The sequence below is a fragment of the Myodes glareolus genome, chromosome 24 (assembly GCF_982192425.1).
Source record: "Myodes glareolus chromosome 24, mMyoGla1.1, whole genome shotgun sequence".
In the NCBI taxonomy this organism is placed as follows: Eukaryota; Metazoa; Chordata; class Mammalia; order Rodentia; family Cricetidae; genus Myodes; species Myodes glareolus.
Genome location: NC_142049.1, coordinates 48,160,221 through 48,175,224, shown reverse-complemented (window position 1 = coordinate 48,175,224; position 15,004 = coordinate 48,160,221). Strand labels below are relative to the sequence as shown.

The window sequence follows — 15,004 nt, the reverse complement described above, 5'->3', positions numbered from 1 at the left end:
CGCTTGCTTTGTTTTGTTTTAAATTAAATTTATTCTGGGGTACAGCACACACACACACCATGGCATGTCTATTGAGACAACTTGCAGGAACAGGGTCTCTCCTTCCACAGTGTAGATCCTGGGGCTGGAACTCAGCTAGTCAGGCCTGATGGAGCCAGCTGCTCCTCTGTCGCCTGTGCTGACCTCGCTCTTGCTCCCATCCTCTTCTGTTTCTGGTCTTACTACAGGCGCGAGCCGTTCTACCTGCCTTTGTATTTTGAAACAGGGTCTCACCGAAGTGTCTAGGCAGGTTTGGAAATTGCAATCCTCATGCCTCTGCCAGGATGGCAGCCCAGGCTGAGGAAATGTTTAAGGAGCGAAAGTTCTTGGGAGCTGGAGAGATGGCTTAGCAGTTAAGAGCACTGACTGTTCTTCCAGAGGAGCCGGGTTCAATTCTCAGCTTCCACATAGCAGCTCACAACCGTCTGTAACTTCAAGATCTGATACCCTTACAAAGACATACATGCAGGCAAAACACCAATGCAAACAAAATAAAAATAAATACATTAATTTAAAAAAAAGTTCTAGAGGGTTGGATTCCTAGTTCTTGGAAGAGGAGTTGGAGGTAGGTCTGATCTGACCGGAAAGCATTAGAAGACTGAGGGACTGGGTATCTGGAACCCCAATGGAGGAAGGGTATCTGGACTCTGCCAGGCCAGTCTCACCCCTGTCGAGCTCTCTGATTTCTGTCCCCACCACACACCCTTCTTGTTCCTACAGCGGCAGCTATTTGAGAAGAAACAGCGCAGGAAGCGCCAGGAACCCCTCATGGTTCAGGCCAATCCTGATGCTTCCCTGAGGCACCGGCGACCAAGGCGTGGGGACGATCGCTTCCAGAGTGACAGCGGCTGGGGACTTGGTCTGATGAAAGGGATTTCTGGGTGCTCCGGAGTGGGACTTATTGACCATTGGAGGGTGGAGCCTAGTGTGCCCTATGGCGGGAACTTGGTAGATGGTGCTGGCTGCTGGAGGGACTGCCTATACATTTCAGGACTGGTGGGGCCTAATTGCATCAGAGTAGGGAGTTTACAGTAGAGGATTGGGGCCGAACTTAAGTGTGGGGCTTTATGAGGGAACAGGGGTGGGACCTCGTCCATCCCGGGGCAGAAGATTGCTTGGTCTGTGGGTCTCTTAGGAGCCATTCCATTAAAACTGGGCCCTTGAGATTACCTGGTCCTTTGACAGTTCCAGGTAGAGTTTAGAGCCAGAGGGCCAGACCCAAAAGAATTCAGGGACTGGCTTTATCAGATAGTAGAGTCTGAGGGACCCTGGACTCCCCAAAGCAGAAGTTTTGCTGGGAGAGCAGGATTTCACTTTTGTGTGTGTGTGTGTGTGTGTGTGTGTGTGTGTGTGTGTGTTAATAAGGATCAAAACCTAGGGTGACATGCACCCAGTCCTGTGCCTTCCTGAGTTTCGTTTGGGATTTTGGGAGGTGATGCACACGCTGCAGCACAGGCTGTAGTGTATCTATGTAGTGCAGGATGTGAGGCTGTCCTCCTACCTTCCTCGGAAGACCCTTTTTAAATGGGCTGCTTTGCACTTTCCCCCAGGCGCTGGGAGTCCCCTCCTCCAGAAGAACACACCAGAGGCACATCTGCCCTCTGGGGCCCACAGTGCCCTGGCCACCATGAACTATGGTGGAGATGGTAGTGGCGAGAGGGCCCCCCTCTTGTCACCCAAAGGAGCAGGTAACCTTGGGCCACCGATATTTAGAGCATGTGCCTCAGAAGCTTGGGATTCCACCCTTTCTCTCCTGACATTGGAGTTAGGTCTGGAGCCTCCTCCTCTTGCACCAAAGGACCCTAAATCTGAAACTCCTTTTTCTCTAGTATACACTCGGGGCAATGGTGTTGCATTCCACCATATATGCTGGCTCCCAGACAGCTCAGATTCAGATGTGGAGGAAGTGAGCATGGAGGACATCCCTGTCATCCCTCCACCTCCCAAGACACATATGGCAAACCGTCGCAGGGGCTGGTTAGCCTCCCCAGGACCTGGTAATTTCAGGGACAGGGGAGTGAAATGTGGTCCTTGGTTTACATAACAAGTTGTCTTTCTTGCTTTGGTTAACAGCTTATATATGAGATACCATAACTCATGGGTCTCCCAATTCATCTGTCGAATCCCTGTTATAGTGTATTCAGATATAAAACATCATCATATCAGATGTATTTATCTGCACTAATTTTGTATCCCTGTATCTATGTATCCCTGGGTGGCCTTGAACTCACAAAGATCCACTGGTTTCTGCCTCCTTGTGTTCTGGGATTAAAAGTATGTTGCACCACACACAAATTGTTATTATTAATATTATTATTAATTTCATTTTTCAAGACAGGGTTTCTCTTTGTAGACCTGGCTGTCTTGGAGCTTCCTCTGTAGACCAGGTTGGTCTTGAACTCAGAGATCCACCTGCCTCTGCCTCCCAAATTCTGGGAATAAAGGAATGCATCACCATGCCTGGCTCAGATTATTTATTTTAATTCTTTTTGGTTATGCGTATGTGCATCTGTGCATTTGTGAATGTGAGTGCAGTTCCTACAGAGGCCAGAAGAGGGTGTCAGACCCCCTGAAGCTGGAGTTAGATGCATTTGTGAACCATCAGACTTGAGTGCTGGGAGCCAAACTCTTTTTCTCTACAAGAGCAGAACATGGAGCTGGGGAGATGGCTCAGTGGTTAAGATCCCTGGCTGCTCTTCCAGAGGACCTGGGTTCGATTCTCAGCATGCCACATGGTGGCTCACAACTATCTATAACTCCATTACCAGGGAATCCGACACACCAGGGCAGACACCAATGCATACAAAATAAATCTTTTTTTTTTTTTAAAGCAGAATGTGCCCAAATGTGCCCTTGACTGTTAGTCTATCTCTCCAGTCCCTCAACTTATTTGGTTCTTTCTTTTCTTTTCTTTTTTTTTAATGAAAGCTTATTTGTTCACTTGCTTTTGGCCAGGAATTTTGACAGACACATGCTTTTAATTCCAACTCTGTAGACAAAGGCAAGTGGATCTCTGTTCAAAGCTAGACCAGTCTAGAAATCTAGTATCGGGCTAGCCAGAGCCACACAGTGAGACACTGACTCTGGCCTCTTCTCTGTGCATCCTGACCTGCCACTGCTTCTGCCCCCTAGGGATCAGTGAAGAGGAAGAGGAGGAATCCAAGGATGTCTCAGTGGAGCACAAGGCACCCAGCCCAGCCCCAGCCCCTGCAGTGAACTCTGACAGGGTTCATGGAGACTCGGCATCCTGCATGGTGGAAGAGAGCACAGAAGAGAGCCCACCAGCCTCCGGCATCAGGGTAGGCGGTACTTAAAACATGCAGCCCGGTCTACAGGGTGTATTCACTAGATGAAGTAGCAACAAGGTGAAAGCCTGTGCTCAGTGCTGCATGCCTGCATTTCCTGCAGTCCCAGCACTTGGGAGGCTGAGACAGGTGGATCTCTGAGTTCGAGGTCAGCCTGGTCTACAGAATGAGTTACAGGAGAGGCTCCAAAGCAAAAGATAAACCCTGTCTCGAAGAAAAAACAAAAAAACCAAAAAACTCCCTTCCCTAAAAAGAATACCCATGAACAGATAAACAGGTGACTACTAATGGAGACTACAAAGCATGATTTGGTTTGGAAGGGTCATTTTGTAGTCAACATGACTACATACATGCCTGCTCTTACCACTGAGCAACACCTGAGCCCTTCACTGGGGGATTCTAGGCAGGGCTGCTACTATGCAGCAGTGCCCAGCGACCTCGCTGGCATGTTCTGGCAGGTACTCTGGGCTTATGTGTCCTAGAGAAGGACCTCACACAAATTATCCAATAGGTCTGTGGAGCTGATGAAATTGCGAGTTTGACCGGTGGACAGACGTGCCAGCGAGGTTGGGTGGGTTAGCCGCCAAGCTTGACTAACAGGAAGCCATGGGTCTTCACGCGTCACCCTTGGCTGGAGTAGCCAATCAGTCTGCGTGGTCGAGCCTGACTGCCCCTCCACTTTTGATCTGCACTTGAGCTAGGACGAAGACCTGGAAAAGAAAGAGGCTTCAGAGACTACAGGGACAAACAACGCCCCAGTGGCGCCCAAGGTCTTGCAAGGCAACGGTGACACAAGCGACCACAATCCTTGGAATATGACCTGTTCCCTGCCCCGCACGCCAGGCCCTCGGCTCGGGGAAGACATGGAGGCCTACGTGCTGCTACCCGCATCCCAAGAGCACATGGTGCAGTGTCGCATCGTCCGCAACAAGCACGGCATGGACAAGAGCATGTTCCCCTCCTACTACCTCTACATGGAGACGGAAGACGGAGTGGCCGTACGCTTCAGCCCCGCGGCGGGAGGCTTCACACTGGAGGGGAAAGATAGGGAAACAAGCCCCAACTTCGAGGGTCATGTCCCTCCCCTTTTTGGACAAGGTTAAAAATTTCTGGAGCCAGACGTAGTCCCATAAAACTCTAATCCTAATAATCCTTGGGAATTGTGGCAGGGAGGATCAGGGGAGTGAGGATGAGTTCAAGGCCAACCTCCTGACCTAAGGAGACATTGTTAGAAAAAACTAAAAACAGAGCCAGGTGGTGGCACGGATCCTTTAATCCCCCACAGTTGGTAAACAGAGGAAGGCAGCCCTTTCTAAATCACGAATTCCAGCCAACAACGTGAGCCCCTTTCAGCATTTATTTATTTAGGACTCAGGCCTGTGTCTCAGAGTTAGGACTTGTCAGCCCTGCCCACCTCAGTCTGCCAAACTTTTTAGAACATGTTAGTTTAGGTCCTCCCTACCCTATAACCAAGCCTTATTCATTCCAGAGTTAATTCACATTTACCACACCTCCCTTCCCCTTGAGATGAGTGGGTCCCTTTGACCTCCCAACTGAGTCTTCTTGGCCAAACGCCACCAATCCTGGTATAAACTAGGTCTTCAAAGCAGTTCCATTCTCTAGCTAAGCCACGGCCCTCTCCATCTGACCAGTCTTCTCCCAGTGTGGCCTCCACCTCCTCCAGAGAGAGTTGTTGGAGTTTAGAGCTGTGTTCAGGACACTGGCTCTAGCAGGTGTCGAAGGTCAGTCCTGAAGTGTCTTCTCTGGTCTGCAGCATTTCCTTCTGGCAGGGCGGAGAAGGAAAAGAAGCAAAACCTCAAATTATCTCATCTCCCTGGACCCCAAAGACATGTCTCGCAACGGGAACAACTTCGTAGGTAAAGTTAGGTAGGTGAAGCCTTCTAGGTGTGTGGTGCTCCTAGCATGTGGGTGATGCAACAGGTGGCAGGAAGTCACAAGAAAGACAGGCAAATGGACTACATTTCCCAGCAGGCCACAATGCACTAAATTGGACCTGCACCAAAGTCTGATGGGTTTTGTAGTTCTGCAGATTGTATTTCCATAGCTGGAAAAGAAAAAACATGAAAGCTTTGGGTACCATGAGTACAGGCTGGCATTTAATGTTTAGGTTTTTGATAGGCAGAGGGCTGGGACCCCTCAGTTCCTGTGGAAAGAGAGGTCTAGCGTGTATGAGTTCTTGCTTCCTAAATGGAAGAGGGTTCTCAATAGTCGATATAGGATGCTAGAATGACACCAAGGAATCAGAAGGCTGGGACTGTGATTTTTTTTTTAATTTTCCTTAGAAGATGGGTTTGAGAAACACTTAACACAGAATAACAATCACTGTCATGGTTATTATTACTCTGTCCACTGCCCTCCTGGGTCAGATCCAATGTCTTGGGCACGAAATATACCATCTTTGATAATGGGGTGAATCCTGAGCGGAACTACTGGATCCCAGACAATACCCGGATCAGAGAGGAGCTGGGAGTTGTATGTTATGTAAGTATACTGGCAGGGGCAGAAACGAGGGCACCAATAGGTAAGAAAGCATAAGGAGCTAGGCCAACTGGAATATAATCTAATTAATCCTCCCAGGAAACCAATGTCTTGGGATTCCGGGGGCCTCGCAGAATGACCGTGATTCTTCCAGGAATGGACAGCCGGAAGCAGAGGATGAGAATTCAGCCACAAAGTGTGAGTACTTAGGGCTGGAACCACAGCACAGAGAGGAGGATGGACTAGGGAACCCATCCTAGACCTTGAGGTGGGGCAATGGTTTGCAGGGCCTATGTGAACCTTGACTTTGTCAGGGTCCCATCTCAGGCAGTAAAGACTAGAGACTCAAAAATTCTGGGGCTGAGGCTGGCGAGATGGCTCAGTTATTAATAAACATGTACTGCCTTCCTAGAGGAAGAGGAAAGGCAGAGCTCGTGAGACTGTGGCTAGCCCTGTCTAAATAGCTAGTTCCAGAACAGGCAGGGCTACATAGTAAGACCTTGCTTTAATTAAAAAAAAAAAAAATTAATCCTAGGACTCAGGAGGCCAAGATCTCTGTGAATTTGAGGCCAGCCTGGTCTACAGAGAAAGTTCCAGGAGTCAGGGATACAGAGAGAAACCCTGTCCCAAAAAACAACAAATTTCGGTTGGCTCCCAGTACTCTTGTAAAGTAGCTCCTGACTGCCTTAACTCTAGCTCCAGGGGACCTAACGCCCTCTTTTGACCTTCTAAGACAACTGCATTTGCACACACATAATTCACATATGCAGACACATATATATTACATTTAATCAAAAAATAATTTTCTTTTTTGAGACAGGGCTTCTCTGTTGTATCCCTGGCTATCCTGGAACTCACTCCGTAGACCAGGCTGGCCTCAAACTCAGTGACCCATTGTCTCTGCCTCCTAAGTGATGGGATCGCCACAGTTTAAGCTTGGCCACTTTCAAACTATGTATAACAATGTATGCATACTAGAGTATACATATTGACCTGTGTGTGATTATGAATGTCTGCCCAGAAGTCGTAAATAATTTTTGCATAAATGTGTATATAAAATTTATCTCTGGAGCAATACACGTAATATTGGAGATACAGAATCACCATGGGAAAGACAATAAGAAATTCCAAAGCTCAGGTAAAAGAGATCTCTTCTTCTGTCTGTTCTGCACACTCGTGCATTCTTGAAAATTCATAAACAAGAATCAAGTAACTAACAACAGTGTTTTGAATTTGACCATCGAGAAGTCACTGCAATCCTGATAATGCTGTTTCCATTCATACCAATAAACAAAGTTAGATGGTGAACATCAAGGACAAAATGAAAATATAAAATACCAATTACAAGCCAGGTGGTGGCACACACCTTTAATCCCAGCACTAAGGAGGCAGAGGCAAGGGGATCCCTGTGAGTTTGAGGCCAGCCTAGACTAGAAGAGCTAGTTTCAGGACAGACTCCAAAGCTCCAGAAAAAACCCTGTCTAGAAAAACCGAAAAAAGGGCTGGAGAGATGGCTTAGAGGTTATGAGCACTGGCTGCTCTTCCAGAGGTCCTGAGTTCAATTCCCAGCAACCACATGGTGGTCCACAACCATCTGTAATGAGATGTGACGCCCTCTTCTGGCGTGCAGGCATACATGTAGGCAGAACACTGTATACATAATAAATACATAAATTTTAAAAAGAAAAAGAAAGAAAGAAAAAGTGAATTTCATGCCTAAGACATTGGGTCTGCCCCAGGAGGGCCGCGGCGAGAGTAATAATAACCACGACAGTGATTGTTACTCTATATTTAGTTCTAAGAAAAAAATGACAGTCCCAGCCTTGTCTACAGGGCTAGGTCTCTGTGTAGCCAGGGCTACAACAGAGAAGCCCTGTTTCTAAAAACAAAGAAAAACAAAAGGTAAATCTGGCAATCTAGACACACTATGTCTCAAATAAATAGATAAATAAAATAAAATATGTGCATCTGGACCAACAGATAGGCGGGTAGGCTAACAAACGATGCCCCTGTTGTATCCCTAAGGATCAGGATTCGATTTTGAGTCGCCTACAAAAGGGTGCTAGACACGGGCTGCTCCAACTGCAGAACAAAGTCCCATCTTGGAGCGAGGAGAGCGGCGCCTACGTGCTCAATTTTCACGGTCGCGTCACTCGGGCTTCAGTCAAGAACTTTCAGATTGTGCACCCCGATGAACGTGAGCTCCTAGCAACCCCCAAGACCTGGGTTTGGGGGCAGAAAGAGGGCGTTCAGGGCGGGAGCCTCGCTTTCGCAAGGTCTATTGGGACATGTAGTGTCCTAGCCTGGTCAGGGTGCAGCCGCGTGTCTGCATTAGAGTTTAAGTCCTATTTCTTGGTTTGCTCATCAGCGGACCACCTGGTGCTCCAGTTCGGCCGCGTGGCCCCAAACATATTCACTATGGATTTCCGATATCCTCTTTGCCCACTCCAAGCCTTCGCCATCTGCTTATCTAGTTTCGATGGGAAACTGGCGTGTGAGTAACCTGAATAAAATACCATCCCTCACCAACTCTGGTTGTGCGTTTGGAGAAAGCTTCACAGCAGTTTTTTTTTTTTTTGGCGGGGGCGGGGTGTTCGAGACGGTTTTTTTTCCCCCCAGAGACAGGGTTTCTCTGTAGTTTTTGGAGCCTGTCCTGGAACTAGCTCTTGTAGAGCAGGCTGGCCTCGAACTCACGGAGATCCACCTGCCTCTGCCTCCGAGTGCTGGGATTAAGGCGTGAGCCACCACCGCCCGACAAGACTGGGTTTTTCCAGTGTTACAGGTCTTACTTGTCCTGCAACTACCTCTTTTTTGTTTTGTTTTGTTGGATTTTTTGTTGTTGTTTGTTTCTTGAGACAGGGTTTCTCTGTGGCTTTGGAGCCTGTCCTGGAACTACCTCTTGTAGACCAGGTTGGGCTCGAACTCAGAGATCCGCCTGCCTCTGCCTCCCAAGTGCCACCCGGCTGACCTTTTTTAGTTTTCTGATGCTCATTCTGGTCCCCGATGGCGTAGCTGAGGCTGGCTTTGAACACCGGATCTTCCCACTTCCACCTCTAGAGTACTGGATGACAAGCATGCACTTTGGTGCCTGGCTTTTGCACATGTCATACCTTGTATCTACCACCCTCTCTTTATTTTTTAAGGCCGCCTCACTCGATAGGTTATGCCTGCCTGGAACTCCTGCCACAGCTTCGAAATGCTGGGATCAGTTGCTGCCCTTACCCCAGTCTGGACACAGAACTCAGTGTTTTGAGACCATCACTGTGTATATCAGGCTGGTCTTAAACTTCAGTTTGGACACAAAACTCATTTTTAGCCTCCCTTGAAGATCCACCAGCAGGGTATTATCAATACATAATTAAGACTTGATCAGTATAAATCAAAAGGCTTTATTTCATATTAAAAATAAATAAATAACAGAAAACTATACGGGTTTAGCTTTGCCTCCCACCGAAGTCAGGCTGGGTGGAGGGGCTTCACTGGGAAGGGGAGAGGGTGTGGTCAGAGCTTGGCTCAAGGGCGTGGCCTAAGGAGGCACAACGCCCAGGCTGTGGAAAAGGTGTGGAGGCCAGAAGAAGGGGTGGGTTTCCAAGGCGAGTCCATGCTCTGGCCCGGAAGGCAGGGGTGAGGTAAGGACCCAGCTCCTTCTCTGCCTGGGCAATGCGGCGAGCAAAGCGGCTCCGATCTCGTGCGAGCTGTTCCCAGGGACCACGGCGGGCAGCCTGGGCTGGTCCTGCCCAGACAGCAAGAAAATGAACTGTGACTTTCTCAGAGAAGTGCACCTGGACAGATGGGCAGAGGCAAGACATAAAAATTAGTCACACAAAAACGCTGGGTATTTGAATAGTCACCTCCTGACTGTCCCTGACTCACTGGCACGTGTCAGCTCCATTAGCACAACTACCACTCCTCCTGCCTCTTACAGGTGATTGCAACAGGGTGAACACAGCCTTCCCATGTAAGAACTTGCAACACATGGGTCCCTGGAGTCCCCGCCTCCAGCACACCTCCTTAGGGATTTTCAGGTCCCAGCCCCTCCTCCTCCCGACTGGGAATCTAAGGCTTTTGTATTTAAAAAGCCTTGTGGAATCCTACTGCCATCCCAGCGCTAGACTGAATCTCTGAGCTAGGAATCCAGGCACCAGCACTCACCTTTCTGGTACACAGGGGAGTTGCAGGGTCCTGATCCCGGGTGGGGGTTCTCAATAGTCTGAGCCTCCTTTGCAGTCGAAGGGGCAGCTTAGGGGCAGCCCAAGGTGCTGCTGGTTTCTCTCCAGGTAAATAGAAGGCCACCTGAAGAGAGGGCTCTGCTGGCACACATCCCTCTGTCTTCTCTCCAGATAGACCACCCTGGGCCTGAAGGCAGGGACTCTTGCCTGAGTCATCTGGGACCACATTCTCACACTCATCTTCTGTGTCCTCTCCTGGGCAGTAGACCCAGGCCTTCAGGAAGGCACTTGTATGGGGGGTGGCACAGGTCTGAGCTACACTGTCTTCCCCATCTGATCCCCAATCCCCATCGTCCTCATCCTCTGTGTCCTCTCCAGGCCGACACACCCAGGCCTTCAGGAAGGCCTGTGCAGGAGAGGTAGCGGGAGACAAGGCCTGGCTTTCTTCCTCTTCCTCAGCTGATCCCCAATCCCCGTCGTCATCCTCATCCTCCGTGTCCTCTCCAGGCCGACACACCCAGGCCTTCAGGAAGGCATTCCCACTACAGACAGCTTCAGCTTTCCCCTCTTCCTCAGCTGCTGCCTTCTGACGAGGCTGATCCTGCTCTGCCCCGTGTGGCTCTCGGTTGCCTTCTCCCTCCTGCGTAGGCCTCTCTCTAGAGCAGTACTCCCAGGCTCTGCTGGGGTCAGCTTTCTTTTCTGTCCCTTTTTCCTCCGTGGCTCGATGTCCTGCCACCCCAGTGCAATACACAGAAGGGCCGGGCTTGTGTCCTGGGTCTGTGTAAGAAGCAGAAGCTTCTCCATCCTCTTCTTCCTCCTCCTCGGCTGGACCACCCTTCCCGTGTGCAGTGGGATAAGCCAGCTCAGTCCCTCCCTCTTCTCCAGCCACCACCTCCCCGAGGCTCTTATCAGCACCTTGCAGGCTAGGGGACAGGGGCATAGGCAGGCCAGCTGTGTGTTCCCTCTGCTGCTCTCCAGGGCCATCCTGTCCTTGCTTCTCACTGTATCCATCACTTGAAAGTCCCCACGCTTCAGGAGGGGAATTGTGGGCTTGAACATCAAAGGAAGACCCCCGGGCTGCTGGACTCTCCCCAGGAGCTCCACGGTCCTCAGTGTCCCCCTGAGGGAGGTTCCCAGGGACCAGGGGAGGTGTCACCAGAGCCTTGGCTTCTACCTGATCTGCTCCTGTTACTGTTTCTGTCAACCAGGGCTCTGGGCCTTCCGGGCCCCTCAGGCGGCTCCAAGCCCGGCTGAGAAAGCCCATCAGTGGAGACAGGAGGTAGAAGGAGTGGGCATCTCTCCAGTGCAGGGCATACTGGGGTCTTGGGCTTGGGGCCATGTGTCTGGGCTGTAAAAGGGGGAAAATGTTTAGAAGCCATTCTGGAAACAGTATCATGCCACAGCCCTGAGTCATGGTACTATTTATAGTATGAGAATCCATGCCTCAAATTCCTAACAGCACTGCTCATACCCACCTCCGCCACCTGCTTCTCAGTACCCGATAGACTGGGCACTCGGTTCTACATCTTTAGACCAAGAGACCGCCCTCCCAAAACCCTTTCTTCAGGCCCCGTCAAAGATTCCCCGTCCTCAGACCTGGGAGCCTGACTTCTAAGGATCCCTTTCTCCTCAGCTTATGTTTACATTATGTATTATATAACAATTATAGATGCTATAATTCACGCCCCCAAACCTTCTCCTGCCTACTCTCTCGTCCAGGCCACTCCCGGAGCGCTTCGCTTTAGCCGGCTCTACCCAAGCACCGCAGCTCTGGCGGCCGGGCCCCTCCCCTTTAACCGCAGAGCCTAACTTCAACTTTACTCAGACTCCCCAGGCCTGGCTCTCTTCTCAGACAAAGCATCTGGGATTTCCCCAACTTCCTCCCCCAAACCCCACTCACCGGCGGGCTGCGCGTCACCCCGGGGGCAGGAACGTCGGTTCGGGTTGCCAGAAGCGGTCGCGGGTCCGGAGGTCTCGCAAGGCCAGCGCGGTCATGTCGCCCTCAGGCGTGCGGTTCGGGGACGCGAGGTCTCACAGGTTGCCGCAAGGAGTGTCCCGGCAAAGGGATGCGGAGTGGCGCGGGATGTCGCATGCAATCTTCACCGGTTCAGAACAGGGTCAATCTGGGCCGGAACTGTCAACCGTGCTTTTATAGCCGACGCTGTGCTGACGTCACCGGGAGGCGGGGCTTCGGAAGTCCCTGGGAAAGGTGGGAACTGAAAAACAACACCCGCACTTCTCGCGGACTTTCCGGGCCTCGTGACGTCACGGCGGCCTTCCAGGCTGACCGACTGCTGAGCCCGCGGGCCAGTATTCCCGCGTGTCCCCAGCCCAGTGTCTTTCCTTTCTTTTCTTTTCTTTTCTTTTTTTTTCTTTTTTTTTTGAGAGACGGAGAGACAGAGACCGGCCTCGAAATCAGTGATCCTCCTGCTGCACCACTTTTTGCCATTTTTTTTCCCCAAGACAGGTGTGATTTTTGAAGGCAAAACACTCAGTGGTTTTTTTTTTTTGGGGGGGGGTTGTTTGCTTGTCTGTTTCCCTCTCTCTCTCTTCTTTTTTCTTTTTTCATGGTGTTTCAAAACAGGGTTTCTCAGTGTGGTCCTGGCTGCCCTGGAACTTGCTATGTAGACCAGGCTGGCCTCGAACTCACAGAGATCCGCCTGCCTCTGCCTCCCCATTACTGAGATTAAAGGCGTGCACCACCACTGCCCAGATGTATTTATTATTTTTTAAAAAAACACTTTTGCCGGGCAGTGGTGGCGCACGCCTTTAATCCCAGCACTCGGGAGGCAGAGGCAGGCGGATCTCTGTAAGTTCGAGGCTAGCCTGATCTACAAGAGCTAGTTCCAGGACAGACTCTAAAACTACAGCGAAACCCTGTCTTGAAAAACCAAAAAATAAATAAAAATAAATAAATAAATAAATAAACACTTTTTTCCTCCTATAAATAGTGTATTTGTGTTTAGAAGTTGCAGTTTTAGTATTATTAACAGAAAATACACAACAAAGGTTTCCTAAAAGTGAAAAAAAAATAATTCTTAAAGTTGGAAAAATTAGCCTCATTAACATATTTACAGACTTTTACTTAATACATACTCCTTTGGAAATTACTTATGTAACATTTACCGCATTAACCCTCCCCAAATCTCTGAGTAGTGAGGGCTTCAGCTCTTTCCTGTCTCTAACCAAAGTTGACCACCATGTGATTTCTGAAGCTTCAGCCCCAGCCTCCTGGTCACTCAGACACAGCTGGCCTGCTGCTCTGCCCCTCCCCCCACCGATGCTTCTGCTGACGAAGGGTCCTTCTGCAGCTTCTCTGTACTCTGCTCTTCCTGTACTTTCAGAATTATGTTTCGGATTTCTTCTCTTTTGGTTTTCATTCTCGGGGGAGGAAACCAGTTCACCAGTTCATGGGGAGCCCAGAAAAGCCCCCCCCACACACACTGCAGTATGTCTGCGCCACAGTCGCTGAAGTTGTTCCGCTGTGCACCTTTCGGGTTGGCACCTCTCATGACATCCTGGGAAAGACTTCTTTCCTTTTTTAACCTCCCATTCCACTTCCAAACACTCTCTTAGGATTTTGACATTTGACCTAGAAGGACTGTGTCAGTCCATGAGGAGGATACAAGGCTATTAACAGACACAAGGTGTTAAATGCCACCTATTTAACACCTATTTCTGAATTGTAGTTATTTCTGTCCTATTTCTGAATTGTAGCTTTCATCATCGCTGCTATCGCCAGCTCATCCTGATCCTCTGAGAAGTCAATGAGTTCATCTTCTGGCATTTTGCCTCCTTCAGTTGACTGATCACCGTAGTTTAGTCTGGTTTTGCTTAAGGCATCTGGTTGATGTTTAGAATTTAAACGTTGATCCTTTAGGCCAGTCTCACTTTCAGCTCTATCAGTAACTTCCCGGCAGATTCTCCATTACTTGATCCTTTAGGCCAGTCTCACTTCCAGCTCTATCAGTAACTTTCCGGCATGCAGATTCCCCATTACTTGATTCTTTAGGCCAGTCTCCCTTCCAGCTCTATCAGTAACTTCCTGGCATGCAGATTCTCCATTACTTGATTCTTCGTTTTTCACTTACAGCGTGGATTTAAAAAAAAACTTTTAAAATGCCAGCTGGCCTGGTGGGGTGGTGGCACATGCCTTTAATCCCAGTACTGGGGAGGCAGAGGTAGGCAGATCTCTGTGAGTTCGAGGCCAGCCTGGTTTACAGAGTGGGTTCCAGGACAGGCTCCATAGCTACTGAGAAACCCTGTCTCAAAACAACAACAACATTAATAATAATAAAATGCCAGCTGTGCCTCACAACCATATACAGTAAGATCTTGTTCCCTCTTCTAGAGTACAGACATACATGTAAGCAGAACAGTGTATATATAATAAGTAGTTTTTAAAAATTTATTTACTTTTTATTAGTTTAAATCCGGGAAGAATACAGCACCACACGGATTCTCTGTCCAATGGCCTTTGCAGAAAGGTTGCTTCGGAATTGGGCAGGAACCATGCCACTGTTTTCCCAGATCACTCCAGTTTTGTTTTGTTTGTCTGAGGGTGCTACTGTGTTGTTGTTGTTTGTTTGTTTTGTTTTATACAGGTAAGTACATCTCTTGCCCAAGAAGAATTCAGTTTCATCTTGAGCATAAACACCTTCAATTTTAAGGAGAGCTGTGTGCTCTCTTAGGTTCCGGAGACCTCCTTATAACCAGCAAACGTGGCCTTGCACCACAGCCTTCCTGACATATTTGCCTTTTAGAAGTCCTGTTCCCAGAGGCCTCCACAGGCGCCAAGATGGCGGAAAGACAGAAATAAATCTTTTAAAAACTAAAATAAAATGCGAGCTGTGGAAGTACAGGCCCTGAGTCCCAGCAACTAAAGAGGTAGAAGGAGGATCTGTGAGTTCAAGGTCAGCCTGGGCTAAACAGCTACTTCCAGACTGGTCAAGTCTACACGGGGAAAAAAATCTTTTGGGGCATGATAGTATA

At 49.2% G+C, this 15,004-nt stretch overlaps 2 protein-coding genes and 1 pseudogene across 4 annotated transcripts in view; 1 reads left to right on the top strand and 2 right to left on the bottom strand.

Annotated features, from left to right (window-relative positions):
- Tulp2 (TUB like protein 2) overlaps window positions 1-9,232 on the top strand; it is a 30,152-nt gene extending 20,920 nt beyond the window's left edge. Inside the window, exons 4-14 of one of the 3 annotated variants that reach the window (XM_048443053.3) lie at window positions 760-898; window positions 1,590-1,727; window positions 1,869-2,036; window positions 3,172-3,338; window positions 4,046-4,342; window positions 5,119-5,231; window positions 5,732-5,846; window positions 5,943-6,041; window positions 7,869-8,040; window positions 8,212-8,337; window positions 8,987-9,232. In XM_048443053.3, the coding sequence (XP_048299010.2) occupies window positions 760-898; window positions 1,590-1,727; window positions 1,869-2,036; window positions 3,172-3,338; window positions 4,046-4,342; window positions 5,119-5,231; window positions 5,732-5,846; window positions 5,943-6,041; window positions 7,869-8,040; window positions 8,212-8,337; window positions 8,987-9,003 (1,551 nt within the window). In that variant the 3' untranslated portion in view covers window positions 9,004-9,232. Of the gene's footprint in view, window positions 1-759; window positions 899-1,589; window positions 1,728-1,868; window positions 2,037-3,171; window positions 3,339-4,045; window positions 4,343-5,118; window positions 5,232-5,731; window positions 5,847-5,942; window positions 6,042-7,868; window positions 8,041-8,211; window positions 8,373-8,986 lie in introns of those variants that run through there. The other 2 variants (XM_048443069.3, XM_048443060.3) reach the window with 2 other exon arrangements.
- On the bottom strand, window positions 9,213-12,147 carry Ppp1r15a (protein phosphatase 1 regulatory subunit 15A). The gene is made up of 3 exons (XM_048443079.3): window positions 11,913-12,147; window positions 9,996-11,360; window positions 9,213-9,625 (listed from the first exon to the last, which is right to left on the bottom strand). The coding sequence occupies exons 2-3, from the start codon at window positions 11,349-11,351 to the stop codon at window positions 9,320-9,322; spliced, it is 1,662 nt and encodes a 553-aa protein (XP_048299036.3). The 5' UTR covers window positions 11,352-11,360; window positions 11,913-12,147; the 3' UTR covers window positions 9,213-9,319.
- Window positions 12,148-14,439: 2,292 nt separating this feature from the next.
- On the bottom strand, window positions 14,440-14,762 carry LOC125406562 (large ribosomal subunit protein eL33 pseudogene; annotated as a pseudogene).
- Between the last annotated feature and the right edge of the window lie 242 nt (window positions 14,763-15,004).

Excerpts from the sequence above, each read along its gene's own strand:
- Ppp1r15a (XM_048443079.3), bottom strand. The coding sequence starts at position 11,351 with ATGGCCCCAAGCCCAAGACCCCAGTATGCCCTGCACTGGAGAGATGCC. Across the intron at positions 9,626-9,995 it reads CTCCCCTGTGTACCAGAAAG|GTGCACTTCTCTGAGAAAGT; the intron begins GTGAGTGCTGGT and ends CCATCTGTCCAG.